We start from the raw sequence: 15,093 nt of genomic DNA on the forward strand, positions 1-15,093 counted from the left end.
GAAAGTGTCCAGCTGCTTGTGCACATCCAGGCACAGGGCTTGCAGGCAGCACTGGACCACAAGGGTTATGTTTGCCCCAAGCCCAATACGGTGCTAGTGCAGGTGCTGTGGCACACCTCCACTCTCCAGCACAGCCACATTTGGCAGTAGCATCCTCCTGAGCCACTGCTCTGCGGGGCAGCCCTGTGCTTGCCCTGTTTGTAGGCAGCCTCCAGCCCTTCTGCCCAGTGTGCTTCCCACAGGAGCCTGCAGGTGCCCAGTGGAGAGAGCTGCACACCTCTTACCACCCCTGCCCAGCACACCCACCCATGGGCAGCTGCCTCTACCCACAGCTCAGGGCAGGCAGAGGGACACACAGCCCCTTCTTCTATACGGGGATCTCTCTCTATTTTGGTAAACATCTAAGCCAAGCAAAGGCAGTAGGGAAAATGCTGTTCCTGCAGCCAGCTCTGAGGTGTTTGGCAGTGCATTGAGACAGAGGCACAGGAAAAAAAAGTCTTATGAGAATGACATTAGCAGGGAATTGCATGCACCCCCAAAGGTATCCAGGCATAAACAAGGGCCTACTTGGGCAGCATAAGGGATGTAGGGACTGTTGTCATATGCAGCAGGAAAGTATGTGGCGCACTGTGAGAGCCTGGCAGGAGAGGTTCTGTTGTGTGTTTTTCTCCCTGTAAGGGTGCAGGTGCACGTACATCCCTAGGAAACAAGGGCTTGGCTTTCTCTCCTGCCTGGGCCAGGGCCTTGTGGGGTGGCAGAGCTGTGACCTCAAGGCACAGAGCTGATAGTAAGGAGGAGTGCTCAGGGCTGAACTCTGCTCCGCAGGGAACTGCACAGCCTGGCCACGGGCAGGACAGGGCCACCCAGCCCTTCTGACCCCCCCAGCCCAGCACAACATGTACAGGCGAGGCAGTGACGGTTTTATTTCAAAGTAGAACAAAGGTATCTTTTATTCTTTCCAGAGATTCGACATTCAGGTTTGCCATGAGCGTGTCTGTGCTCAGACTGGCTGTTTGTGTGCGTTTACCCAGAGCACATCTATACAGGGAAAACCAAAAGCAGGATACTGTTTCATAACCTGGCTGAGTCTCACCTCTGGTAAAGAAACCCCGTTACCCAGCCAAACAGCATGATGGCGTGGTCCCTTGCACAGCATGTGTTGCTGAGCAGACAGGCTTTATAGAAAAATCTAAAAACAAAACATACTTTCCGACATTCCACATCAACTTTTCCCCTAATTCTGCTGGGAAGGAGTTTTGGCTCAAAGTGTATGCTCTCTCCTCTCCCTCCATACCTCTCCCTTCCACGTGGTCACTAGAGCAGAGCTACAGTGCATCGAGGATGTTGTCAATTTTGGTGACCAGGTCCTGGCGCTTGTTGGAATGCATCTTCTCGTTCTCGATGTACGTGTCCTTCTTGAGCTTGCCCGCCACCAGCCGCTCGGCCTCCACCGATGACTTCAGGACGAGCTCCTTCACCTGGCCATCGAGCTTCTGAATCTCACTCACCTGACAGGGTGAGAAACAAAGGCAGTATTAGAGGAGACAAAAAAACACCCCTACAGTGGAGCTGGAAGAGGTGGTAAAAGATGGAGCAAAAGATGAAGTCAGTGCTAAGTGGAAACATCTCTGATCCCTGAATATTGCCTCCTGAGCCATCACCTCTCCCTGGCATCACGTTATGAGGAATCGCTAATGCGTAGCTAAGCAGTGGAGAAAAAGGCGCTCAGAGGACCCAGGAGCTATATTGGCAGGAGACTGTTAAAAGAGTAGTTAATGTCTGATTTTAAAGGCTTGAAGCTAAATCGCAACTCTGACAGCTGGAAGATGTGTTCCTCCAATTAATGTTTGTGGTGTGTGAGTGGTTAAAAGCCGTGGCTTTTAACATGGTACAGTGAAATACTCCAAAGACCATCATGTTACCAAAACTGTGTTGGCACCAAATTCAAATGTGCAAGAAAATGAGAGATGAGGGACAAGATTTTGGGTTGACTGGTGTCAGTAGTGAAGTCAGAACTGATACTGCGTTGATAGTTTCCTTTTTAGCCTAAGTGTCACTGCCATGAGCTCAACGAGAAGCATCAGGATTGTGTCACAAGCATTAACGTGTAGTCATGTAGATGGTTCAAGGCCTACTTAAGAAACAGCACAATCAGCTGTTTACCAGCAACGCTTACAGGTCTGCATAACTGAGATTACTGCAAAGGGACACTTTTCACACCGCCTGGCATGGATGAAACCATTTTCAGATAAAAAAGCCCCAGACTGACTGCAGAAACTAAACTCCAAGTTAAAACTTATGTCAAATACTCGACAGAGCCAAGAATAGGAGAGCTTACAAAATAAATTTGAATTTCTTACTTTATCACATAAGTCAGAGCCTTCTGTCTTCAGTTTAGACTGCAGAGAGGCTATTTCACTTGTCAAAGCCTTGTGCTCCATCTCCAAAGACTTTTTGCCACTGTTCAGGGTGGAGATGTCCCTTGACTGCTTGTATTTATTCACTGCTTCATCAAAGTGACGGTACAGCCCAAGCCTCTTGTTCACCAGAGTAAGCACCTGCTCTGTGATGCAGGCAACCTTCATCCGAGCTTCAGCAGCTGGATCCTGCAAGAGGACAGGAGGGAAGATCAAAGCGGTCGTATCTTTGACCTGCGTCAAGCCATGCCTGCAATCTGCCACAGGACTATTACAGGAACTGTTCCCTTTGCAATTAAGTCAATTGACAATAATCAAGTGAATGGTACAAGTTCAGCACTCAGCCCAGCCCAACAAATAGCTTAAAAAATAGTGAAGACACTGCAGAAGGAGAACTGCAGACATCCTGCTTCTCAGGGGGATTCCTTTTCATCCAGAAGGCAAAACAGTGATCAGCATCAGGACATCAGTTCAAACCCTGAAGGAGTACCAATGTTCAGGCTCCATAAAAACAGGGCTCCATTTAAGCATCCAATAAAACATCTGACTGGTGGGAACATTCAGCGAGAATTACTGGTATGAAAGATCTCCACCCATCAGCTGAGGAAGCAGCTAATGCTCCCACAGGACTCTTCATCATACAGACCTTAGTGATGGAGAAATCCAGCCTCACGTAGACAATCACAGTGAAGAACAAGATGTAAAAGGCTCCAACCACCAACAGAGGCTCCTGCAGCATCAGGATTTTGTTGAATGTGTAGTGGACCTACAAGAGAAGTTCCAAACACTGAGCAGTGACCGATGTTACGACAGAACATAACTCCTCTCCTCAGGCAGCAGCAGAGCCAGACATGCAGTCCAGCAAGTGTTTATTTCTGGTATGAGTGTTTTGTCCATGCTGCTGAATTTATAGAAGGCACAACACTCACCACAATGTCCTGGATGTGCTGCTCCACCAGATTGCTCTTGTGTGCCACAATAACGGGACGTCCAAAAGTGTCCAGGTATGTGTAGTGCAGCTCGTCCGAAGCACGATTAATTTCATAGGGACTGTCCACATGGATATTCCTGTGGACAAAACCAGACAGTCCCGTATGACTCTACACTGTTTGAGATGATGTAACCAAGGACTTGTCTGGCCAGCTGTGGCCTCTAGCACAAGTTCAATTATGCAGTTTCAGCAGTGCTCTAAAAGGAAGCAAAGCTGTGTTCCATGGTCTCCTCCACATGCACAGTCATGGTTTTGATTCACTGTCCTCAGGCTATTAGAGTGGGCTGGAGAATTGCCACCAACACAGCACTGTCTGCAGTAACAAGCCAGGAGTGATGACACTTACTTGGCACCTTCTGGCAGGACGATCTTGACAGTCAGAGAGTCCGTAACTTGTTCATCAAACACGTGGTCAACAAACCTCATCTTCAAGGCGTACTGATCACCTAAGAGTGCAGACCAGAGGGCAGTTAAGCTCCTCAGAGAACAAGGGACAGCCCTGAAGCTCAGCTCCCAACTGAGGCAGGAGCAGAATTCAGATGGATTAATTGTGCAGCAGGGGGCACTAGCTCACTCAGGTATGCTTTAACCAGATGTCTACAAAAACCTGAAGGAAGCACAAAAAAGCTGGATTTGCATATTCTAGAAATAACAGCTAGCAACTGCTGTTGCTAAGGTGCGGCATACCGCAGCTTGCAATTCTTTACTGTACAGAAACCACCTTTAAACACAGAGGAGAAGGTTTCCTATTCCCCGCCCCTTGCCACTCACCAAGATTGTAGAGGTATTCGTAGCTTGGCAGGTTATAGCCAATGATGTAATGGGTTTTCCAGCCCCCAAAAAGCGGGAATCGGGGACGGATCTCCATCTCCACAGAGTCATCCAGGACAAGGAGGTGGCTGGTAGAGATGTTCCCAATTTCATCTCTGTAATAGACATCCTGAGCAGCAGCGGGGAGAATGGTCTGTATGAAGAGAAGCAACTGTCAGTGCATCAGATGGGACTTATTTCCAATGAAATTGGCAAAACCAGTAATGGCTGTTAAGCCTTGAGAAACTGCTCCCTCATGAGACATGACAAAATGGCCATTCAGTTGCACTGAGTGGTAAAACTGTGCTATTATAAGCAATCACAGAACTGGCTCCCAGCACTAAAATCACTTGGCCTCCAAATGTGCTCTCTCCAGCCCAGTTTCAAACATCCCAGACAGCAAGGGATCTCATCATACCCACCAGGACAGAAATTCCCTTTTCACTCCAACCTGCTGCCCTAGCTCACTGGGCTTGCTGGCTTTACATTCAGCAAAATGAGATTTCTGTTTGGCTGCACCACCTTAGAGAATTACAACAATCAATCCTGGAGGCTTCAAGGAGAGAGAAAGGTTTTGGTTCAGATGAAAACACAATACTTTTCACATCTGGCTAGCAGAGCCACAGCTTTAATTCTTCTTGAGAGCTTTGTGAGAAAGGAATGAATGGCTGAGTTTCCAATTAATACTGTTTAATGTGATGAGGATATGGCAGAGAAGGCAACGCTGAAAATAAGAGGGTGGGGATAGAATGAATGGCTCTTGCACAGCAGGAAACCAAAAGCAGAGCTGTCAGTACAAGGTTAAGGAGTTTAGAGGGTTCCTGAGATCAGAGGGGTGGGAGTGTGGAGAAACACTACATGTCCTAATGCTGCCTCCAAAAGCTATTCCTCTATAGCATGAGCCTTCTCTGAATATGGAGCAGAGCTTTAATATTCCCTTATTACTGGGGTATGGTTACCAAAGAAAAGGCAAAGGAGAACTGTATTTTCTTTTTCCTTCTGGGGATGTAAAAAAGGGGAAGCCGCAGTTAAAAAAAATACAGGTGCAAAATGTCAACCTTAAAAGACTTGACAGAAGAGATCCCACTGTCTGGCTGTCTTTGGTAGTCATATCTGGAGAAAGGCCCTTTCAGCACTGCTCCTGTGTGCTTTAAATCAACCGTCTCTTCAACTGCAATGTTGCCCCAGTGGGACACCTCGATGACTCGTGTCATGCTGGTGATGGTCAGGAAGGGACTGTTATTTTCATAGTGCACCTTCAGAGTGTCCTAACAAGGGAAAAAACAAGATAAACTATTAGACTTGAAGGAAGAAGCAAGGGCCCCTCACAATTATCCACTTCATTTGCCACAGAGAACCCTCCATGGCAGACGCTGCAGAGTTGACTTTGACTGCACGGGAGGGTCTGAGCCACCCAGTCCAGTTCACACTGGGTACCTGGGGGTACTCACAGGTTACAACCTGCACATCTGGCTGTGTTGTAAAGGTGAGGGGAGCTAGAGAGGCAGTGTTCCCCATGCTGACACACCCCTGCCAGAGCCACTTAGACACCAGCTTGGTTTGCTCTGTGGACACCAAGCAGCAGTCAGCAATCCCATCTGTATAGGAGCACCTTGCTGGAGCACGTGTTCCTGGCCTGCATGTGGTCTAACTCAGGCGTGACCTGCGATTCTTACACAAAGGCCTCTGCTTCCCACTCTCCAGCCTCTGAGACACATCCTCCATGCCACAAAGATGCTCTCTGCAGAGCCACAACCCCTTTGCACAGATGTTTACCTGGCTGTATGGAGGAATATCCTTGAAGGGGCCGTACTCAATCATGTCCTCAGTGCGGGAGGGGTTTCCCAGCTTAGTGTAACTCTCCACATTCCTAGAGGCCAGTTTGACCCGAGTCGTTTGGGTCTTGGTGAAGTAGGGTGAGTAGAAATAATGATTTCCTTCAAAGATCACAAACTGCTTCTCACTTTGGGTGATGTGGGTGGGGTAGGGCTGCAGGACATGCGTGAAAACCATTTCAACAGAGACACGGATCTTGGCTCCTGGTGCCAAAGGAGATGGCAGCTTCACAGAAAAGAATTTTCCACTGGAAGGGAGAAGAACAGGTAAGTCATGTGAGATCTCCCCTGAGAGAGCATTCAGATCCATCCCCTGTGGAAGGGAGCCCATGTATCACATGTATCAGGTGTGATTTGGGCCCGTGTTTTACTTGCTCCTCCAGTATGTAGAGATGTCTTGTCCTAGCACATGTGATTACTCTGGACTGGGGAGGACTGGGGAGGCAGCACAGGATAAACTATATCCAGGCACAGAGACAGTCTTTGCTTCACAAAAACACCTGGCTCCCATCTCGGAAGTGGAAAGAATGGTGGCACATCCCTTCCCTGATCCTGCATTTATAAAGCATGCTTTTATTTTTTTCATTCTTCTCCAGATGACAGGGATTATCTGAATCAAAAGATGCATGTGTATGTGTCCAGAAGACAATTCACAAACATCTTCAGCATCTGTTCCCACAAGGTCTGTTCATTCTCAGTTTTTTGCCCACAGGATCTAAACTTAGGAATGGCCAGAAAATGGCTTTGGACTGAGGTTCTACAGAACGGATTCAGATTTCACCAAATCCGTAAGGATCATACTTCATGTCAATCCTAGAAGCCCAAGAGCCAGATCGCATGAGGCATCCAGGCATTGGAAACTATGGTGTATCTTGGCAACTTAACTCTACAGCTCCTGTCCTCTTGAAACCCAGCTGCATCGTGCTTTTGAGCCACTTTACAGGCACCTTTACCTCTCAGCTCAGAAGGCACCTGGCTGCCCAGTCTTGCAGCATCTGCACAATATTCCAAGCCTGGCAGTGCAGATCCTCATACCAAGAACAGTATCCTCTCTCCCTGCAGCGGGCAACAGCCTGTGCAGGGCCGTGGGACCCAGCACACTGCAGTGCTCTGGGCACACAGCCACAGAGCACTTAGACTCCCTGTAAGTACCACTGCCAACCCTCTGAGAGCCCTCAGAAGGGAGCAAAGGGTAGGAGCACGACCACAGCTATAATGTTTCTCTCACCTGGCGTCCTTTAATAAAGGGCCAGGGCATTACTGAAGGCACTGAGTACAAGAGATGAGCACAGCTGAGCCCCCACAAAGGCAGCTGAGTTGCATTTGAGAGAGATTCACTTCCTCATAGGGTGCTCCCCTGACTAGCAGCTGTATATGACTGTGCTGGGCTCAGCGCAGAGGTCTAACATCTCATGTGTTATCTCCCAGGGAAAGAGCATCACCAGGAGGAGAGTGACTTCTACTGGGGCTTCCTGAGCTGCAGGAATTGGGTTTGGCTGCTTGTGCGAACCATGCTCTCTGCCTCTGTAACACCCCACAATGCAGCCTGAGTACGGAATGGACCTTTTCGGGAAGAAAAGACTCCAGAATCTCTAGGTATGTGGAATGGGGGTGGTATTTCTGCTTCACCACGGGGACAATTGTGAAACCCCCATGCACAATTCTAAGTATTGACCTTTAAAGGTGATACTCACCTTTTGCCCTTAACTTTAGTCTCTCTCACTTCCAAGGTGTTCTCCTCCTCTTCCTCACCCTTTACCTGCTCCAAAACAGATTGATCAGTGTGCTGCTGTTTAAAAGACTTAACATGACCAGGGCAAACACTGTACAGTTTCTCTACAGAGTTTTTAGGGGTGATGTCCTCCAGAAAGTACAAGCTGAATATATAACTAATTTAGTAAGAAAATTTAACAAAAAGCCCTTTCACAATGGCTTCATGAATACAAATTGCAATTTGACAGTGAGCAAGATCAGATACTAGAGGTTTCTGGTAAAATTATCATGTTCCACTCACCCTGGTTCAGAGGTTACCAGAAAGAGAGGTTTCTGGCAATTTTAGTTCCCCTCAGCCTGGTTCCTAAGCCTGCACAGTCACCATAACTTGGGCAAATGAGAATACTGGTCAAATGCTTTTGCGATTGCTCTCGTGTCTGGGGAACGAAAGGGACCAAGTAGAGTTGTACTGCAGGCCTTTGTATAGAGATACACTATATATACTGCAGACCGCTGTATATACCTCTGTGTGGTATACAGAGATATATCCTCTGGCAGTCCTTGTGGGATTAGGAGAGCTCTGCTGCTCGTGGGTAAGCGATGCCCCTGCTGGGACCGTGCTGGCGCGACCACCGCTCTGATCGCCCTCCCCATCGCCCCCCAGGCCGTGCCCTCTCCGCCGCCCTCCCCGCCACAGCCACCCTCGCCTTCCCCCCACGGTGTGCGGGATCCGGGAGCGGCGCTGTGGGATCCGGGAGCGGCGCTGCGGGGCCCGGCAGTGCCGACGTGTCCCTGCGGGCGCGGGGCCGGGCAGCGCCCGCGGCCCCCGAGCGGCCCCCCGAGATCGGCGCGCTCGGCCCCGCTCGCCGCGCTCACCTGCACGCCCAGGTGGGCCAGGCGGGGCTCCAGCCCGGGCTCCAGCGCCAGGAGGAAGGAGGAGGCGGCCGCGCCGCCCGCCGCGTTGGCGAGGCTGAGCTCGGCCGAGACCTTGGCCAGGTGCGTGCTGAGGTCCAGCGAGCGCCGCGCCTCCTCCAGCAGCAGCTCGGCGCAGGTCCCGGCGGCCGCCAGGCAGAGGAGCAGGACGCGGCACAGCAGCCCCGCCATGGCCGGCACACCGCGGGGAGGGCACAAGATGGCGGCGCCCGCGCTGTACGGGCAGGGCACAAGATGGCGGCGCCCAGTGGGAGGAGGAGGCTCGCGATGGCGGCGCCCACGGCGCTTGAGGCCCGCCCCCCCCCCCTGCTTTCTGAGGTGCCTGACGAGAAGGGCTGGGCGGGCTCCTCCAGAGTCCCGGGGATGGTTTCGGCCTTCCGCGGTACCGGAGTTTCCCGGCGCCCCGGCAGCGAGGTCAGGGGTTCCCGTGGTGCGCTGGGCCCGTACCCCTGATGAGCCCACAGGCCTCGGGGCTGGTCAAGGGCTTGCTGGGTCTTGCTGTGGTTTCCCACCTTTTTGCCTGAAAAGGAGAAAAACCCATCTATAACAAATAATCTGAGACATTCAGGGCTTTCATGTGCTCCTCAGCCACCTCTCTAGTTGCCTGAGACAACTCAGTTGTCTGTCTCCCCGTTTTTAGCAGCAGGCAGTTCCTGACAGGGCTCTGGCAGCAGAAGCTTCAGGGGGCCAAAGGTATAAATCCTGCTGGAAGCGCTGGGCGTGGCATGGTCTGGAGGGGCTGTCAGGGCCAGTAGCACTGGGATGTAGCACTAGGCACTGGCACAAGGAATTGATGCTTATATTACCCTGAGCCTCAAACTGGGGCGGTTTGTCTCGCTGGCCTAGGACATCTCGCTACTGCTCTGGATGGTGAGGTTTAGCACAAGTAGATTTTAAGCTGAGCCCAGATCTTCTTCTAAAAAGCACCGAAACTTGACAGCTAGGTGATGCCAGAGTAGAAGTGCTGCAGGCAAGCAAGGCATGGTAACCAGCCCTGAACTGACTTAAAGAATAGCTGGAGAAAGGAAAATGTTAGTGGTTTAACACATGACTGGGGAAGAGGTGATTGACACTTTATTCCCAAACATCTAAAGCACATAAAAGCAAGGAACGGATGTTGTCTGCTGTGATTGCCAGAGCAGAGCTTTTGCCTGTGAGCCCTGTGGGACAACAGACCTTTCATGTTTGCATAATGTGATCCAGGACTCGACCTTTCTTTGAGATCCTAATATGAATCACAGAGAAAATTCTCTGATTTGGCCTGAGATTGCCAAGTATCGGAAGGGGATTTCCTAAATTATGTGCTTGGATTTGGAGTGAAATAGCCCCTTGGCAAAGGCTAAATAAAATGAGATGTCTCCTGGTGCCCCCCCTTCCCCCCCGCCATTCCTATCCTGGAGATTTTCTTGGCAGATAGCTTTCATTTCCTTTTGATTTATTTAGGCAACAGCCCTGTGAATTTGGCAGCTGGCCTGGTACAAGCAGGTAGTTTTGTCACTGTGTTTGGGGTGACAGCAGTGCTATCTTCCAGCAGCACAGCACGACATGGCTGTGGGTGGGTGTCCACCTCCTCAGCTAGGGAAGTGTTCCAGGTCCCTTTGCTCTCCAGGAAAAACCTGTTTATCTTGGCCCTCTTCTCCAAAGAGCCAGGCTTTAGGGCCTCAGAACTGAGTAGGCATGCTCAGGGGGCAACAACTGTGAAACAGCCACCTCTAATTTAAGGCTGGCCAGTGGTGCAGCATGTGGGGACTCCCTCCAGTTGTCCAGGCTGATTTTCTGTGGAAAGTTCCTCTGCTAGGAATGGCTGTTACTGTTCTTCCTTCCATGTATCACAGGGAACAAATGAACTCCAGTCGGCCTCTTTAATAACATGTGCAGCTCAAGCTTTTATTTCCTTCTCTCCCTCAGGGCAATTTCTCCTGGCAAAAGGAGGGAAAGAAATAAATGCACATGTCCCTTGTGTCTGGAGATAATTGGGCTTCATTTGTCACATCCTGGGCCAAAGGTTGCTCTCCTATGGGTTCATCCCAGAGGCTGGATTTGAGCTTGCTGGCGAATGCAAGTTTCAGCATCTGACCCATCCCAGACCCCAGTGAGCTCTGTTCCAGGCTATTGTACACTAACCCTGTGTTTGGATCCATTTCTAATTGTGATAATTGAGTCATGCTGATCCTGCACAGCATCTGTTTCAAGACTTCAGCCCTACCACATAGGCTAAAATTATCTTTAGGTTGAAAAGCTGCTGCCTTTGGGCTTGCTCAAGGCTGAGCTTGGCTCTGCAGGCCTCTCTCACTGTTGTCCTGTGACCGGTGCCAGGCTGTTCATGCATGGGTTCAATCACAGCTGTTGGTGGTCTCTGGCTGGGTGTTCTGGTGGCTGGGACAGCTTGGGGACACCTTGCAGGGTGTGTTTGAGCAGGGATGGGCTGCTTCTGCAGGTGAGGAGCACTGTGGGACCCTCTGCTTCCTAACTGTCCCAGGCTGCAGTGCCTGTGTGCAGATCTGGCCACCCAGGCCTGGTGCCAAGCAACAGCAAGAGGTGGGAGTCCAGAGCTGCTTATTTTTCTCTCTTTATGTGTTGGGGTTTTTTTTAATTCCCTCACTGTGAGGAATGCCCCCCCCACCCCTCCCCGCAGTACTGCCCCTGAGAGCTGCAGGTCGGGAAGCAGCTTGAGAGAGGTTACCAGACTCTGCTGCCATCCAGGCATGAGTGTAAGTCCCCAGCTCCCGGTGTGCTGTGAAGAGAGTGTGTCACCCTCAGGGCCACTGAGCAGTAGTGGGAGGGGAACAGCCACGGTGAAGCCAGTGCCAGCCCAGCCGTCTGCCAGGGCTGAGGCACGAGAGTGGTCTAATAAATGCCTCTGGCAGGATCAGCCACGGACAGAACTGCACCCCAGGAAAAGCCCTGTGCTCCTCTGTTTTTACAGGGCTGATGCCAAACTCAGAGCTGTGTCATCTGTCAGAGCAATTTGTTCTCAGGGAGGGAAGGAGAAGTGGTTTTCCAGCAGGAGCGTGTTGGCTGCGACCACAGGAGCACACTGAAGCCTGTAGCAGCAGGGAACAGGATTTATCCCACTGTGATCCTCACACCGGCAAGGATCTTGCACCAGGAATATGCAGGGACCATGAGGTAATTGTGGTGCTCTCTGAGAACACCAGGTCAGGGGCAGGAGATATTAAACAGGCCTGTGCATGTGTACCAGAAGTTATCCTGGCAACACCTTGCAGATTTTGATACAAATCTCTCAGTGATCCTGAAAAACACACAGGCATGTGGTTCTCAGTCGTAATGACTGAGGAAAAAACTCCCTGTTTCAGATTCTATTGGTCAAACAGCCTTCTGGCTGCCAGTGGGAAGCAGAGGGCATTTCTTTGTATTCAGTCTTGAGTGAGGTGTTGCAGTTGCCAGCCATGAGAGCACAGCAGAGTTTGCTTAGCCTTGCTAAGGCACTCGAAAAGCAGCTGGAGAAAGGGAGAAAAAACAGTCATCCAGTTTCATTATTTTTACAACCTCATTTTTTAGCTAGTCAGCATAACTCACGCTGAGCCTCTGCCAAGCAAAACACACCATTATTCTTGTTTGGGGTTTGCCTGTGATTTCCATGGGAGTGGTGGGCCTGGAGGGGGCTGGTTGAGCCTTAGCTCCTGTGCTTTGTTTGGCTGCTCTGGAAACATGTCCTGCCTTCACAGAGACAGTGGTGATGGGGCACACTCCGCTCAGGGGCTCTTTTTTCCAAGTTACTTTAGGTACCTGCAGTAACACCCTCCCCCTTACAGTGCTCACTTTAAAATAATTTCTTACTACTTTAAAAAAAAATCTGTTTTCCTCTCCATGTTAGACTGCAAGACTCAGAAAAACTAGTGAAGAAAACTCTCTGTGCACAGAAACTGTACAAAGCATTGCGAAGCACACAGAGAAAACCTGCTGGAAGAAAATGGCACTGTATCTGTGAGTTTTGTAAGGAGGTGAGACCGCTGTGTGATGAGTGTTTTTGCAATAAGGAAGGAAAAATGCAAGCAAAAAGGAGACTTCATCACTTTAAAAAATTACTTTTGACTTTGTTTTTAAAGCTTCCTAGAAATGTAACTGAAATAGCCATAGGCAGGCACTGACTGGCTGCAAATGGAAAAAATCTGCTACACATGTGCAACTGAAATACAGAGCCTGAGTAAGGTACGTGGTCCACTCGAGGGGACTTGCTTTGGGCTTGGGTGGGTCTGGATTTTGTCACAGGATCAGAGCTTGTTTTGGATAGAGGGAAGAATACTGGTTTAAATATATTTAAAAATGAGGGTGTGATCAGGGCTGCCACTCAAGTATTTCCCGCTGCAGACAGGACCTGGGTGCAACGCCCCCTTCAAACCAACACTGGAGTGGCCTGTCCACATCGCCCTGCAGCTTGAAAATGCCTTCAGTAGACTGGCAAAGCCAGAGGCGGAGAGAGGAGGACGGGCTGCACGTCCTGGTTTGAAAAGACAAATGCTGCCCTTCGCGGAGAACCAGGGGGGCAGAGAAGCCGCTGGCTGTCCTTCCAGGCTTCGGAGCAGGCGGACGGGGGTCCCAGCTATGGGCAAGCGGGGACATGCTGGCTCTTGGGGCAGCAGCTGAATTGCATCCTGGCACAGAACCACACCTCTTCATTTGCTCGTTTTCCCCAGGGTCGGTGGTGAAAGCAACAGCACCCGCGTTTGGCAGAAAAACATCGGGACAAATACAATGAAAGAGCCCGCAGTGGAGTTAAGGCAGGAGCGCCTGAGTGGCTGGTGCTGAGCTCCCCGAGCTGGACTGGCTGTGCCGGGGTCCTGGAGGGCAGCTGCAGGCAGCGGCGCCACTTCTGAGCGGGCGATGGAGCCGGTTGCAGCTCTGAGGGCTGACAAAGAGCCTCACCCTTGTCCCCCTCCTCCGTCCCGCGCCTCCGCCAGGGGGCGCCCGGGGAGCGCCCGGGGGCGGGGCCGTCTGGGGCGGGACATGGCCGAGCCCCGCCCCGAGCGCTGCGGCCGCACCTTGGTGACACCAATTAATCAATTAACGCCGGGCAGGGCCCCGCTCTCTCCCGCAGGATCCTGGCAGAAGCCTCCGTTGAGGCGGTACCCCCGAGCTTGTGATGGGCCAGAGCCGCCCGGCCCTGCGTGGGTAACGGGCACCTCGCGCTGCAGGGATCTGCGGGTTTCACTGTGTCATCCCGCTGTCACCGCTGTCCCCCAGCCTGCCAGCCTCTGGGGCGTGTAGGGCCTCTCCTGGGGTCACTCCAGGAAGTGGTTTGTCCCCGGGGTGAAGAACGGGAGGTGAGGGAGAGGGTGTGCAGTGCTGCAGTGCCCGAGTGCCACGGGACCGCAGTGGGACTTAGTGCCCATCTCTCTATAAGTGCTATTGCATTTTTCCTTCTGACCCTTTTAAGGTCCTGCAGATGTGGTGCCAGAACCCACCTGAGCACAGCACAGCGCCTGGGCCGTGATCCTATCCTCGGTGGTAATGAAGCCTGGTGAGGAATTGTTGCTGGCCACAGGTACAATAACTGAGTTTCCATCTTTTAAGGAAGCAACTTGTCTTTCTCAGCTTCTTTTTGGAAAGGAAAGCACTTGCTGGTGTATCTGCTTAGAAGTCTGTTGTTCTTGTAGAGTTTAAACCTGGATTTTGAAGCCTCAGTTTTGCAGGATCTGCTGCAGCCAGCAGGAAGTTGAGGGTCCCACTGACAGCAGCAAGAGGGGGTCATTTGCAGATTGACAGCTCTTCTGCTCCTTCCAGGAGCCCTGTGTTGAAGCAGTGCTTGCTGTGAGATAATGCAGATTTCTCACCAGGTTACTAAATTTTGTAATCTGCTGGCAGAGGCTTCCCTTGGTGATGCTCTGTGAAGTGCCAGCTGGGATATACAATTCTCTTGCAAAGGCAGCCCTTGAGCCCCTGCCAGGCTGAATCAAAACCTCTGACCCAAGCCTGGCTTTCCATGGACCTCAGCATGCATGTGTGTGATGGTCAGCAGTGGCCCCTTCCCCAGAGACAATCTCATCATGCCCTGCCAGATGGCTGTTGGTGATTCCTTCCCATCACAGGTCTTTTCATGTGTGACCCAAAGAGAGGGAGCATTAACCCTCTGTGAACAGTGCTGGTCTGCAGCAGTGAATGCAATCTCCTTCCTGATAAGAAAAACACCAGTGATCAAGGAAAAAAGAAACAGGAGGATCTTTTGATCATTTATTGTTATTCCTTTCTCTGAAGGCTTCAGGTTCCTCACAAATAGCTCTCCTGCCTTCCTGCTAAGAAATGCTTGATGTTTGCATTGGTTTTTGCAGAGTCAGCAGAACTGATCCACTCCAACAGAAGGGATGGCAGCCAGTGCCTCACTTAACCCCACACAGGTCACCTAGAAAGCAGCTAAAAAAGACAGCCTTAGCCT

General features: G+C 51.0%; 1 protein-coding gene and 1 long non-coding RNA gene across 3 annotated transcripts; one reads left to right on the forward strand and one right to left on the reverse strand.

The window, feature by feature from the left end:
- Positions 1-904: 904 nt before the first annotated feature.
- RPN1 (ribophorin I) lies at positions 905-8,890 on the reverse strand. The gene is made up of 10 exons (XM_027884809.1): positions 8,643-8,890; positions 7,748-7,812; positions 5,995-6,301; positions 5,277-5,486; positions 4,180-4,372; positions 3,755-3,854; positions 3,347-3,485; positions 3,064-3,183; positions 2,361-2,606; positions 905-1,508 (listed from the first exon to the last, which is right to left on the reverse strand). The coding sequence occupies exons 1-10, from the start codon at positions 8,868-8,870 to the stop codon at positions 1,326-1,328; spliced, it is 1,791 nt and encodes a 596-aa protein (XP_027740610.1). The 5' UTR covers positions 8,871-8,890; the 3' UTR covers positions 905-1,325.
- Positions 8,891-10,080: 1,190 nt separating this feature from the next.
- Positions 10,081-13,602, forward strand: LOC114057956. 2 transcript variants are annotated; one of them, XR_003571348.1, is made up of 5 exons: positions 10,081-10,184; positions 11,626-11,828; positions 12,538-12,664; positions 12,778-12,872; positions 13,036-13,602. It is a non-coding gene; the product is annotated as an uncharacterized LOC114057956 (long non-coding RNA). The 2 variants fall into 2 exon arrangements; XR_003571347.1 differs by having other exon boundaries at positions 12,778-13,602.
- The last annotated feature ends 1,491 nt before the right edge of the window (positions 13,603-15,093 follow it).

This window comes from Empidonax traillii, unplaced genomic scaffold (genome assembly GCF_003031625.1).
Source record: "Empidonax traillii isolate 1590-97213 ecotype Southwest subspecies unplaced genomic scaffold, ASM303162v1 scaffold155:size2260171, whole genome shotgun sequence".
Taxonomy (NCBI): domain Eukaryota; kingdom Metazoa; phylum Chordata; class Aves; order Passeriformes; family Tyrannidae; genus Empidonax; species Empidonax traillii.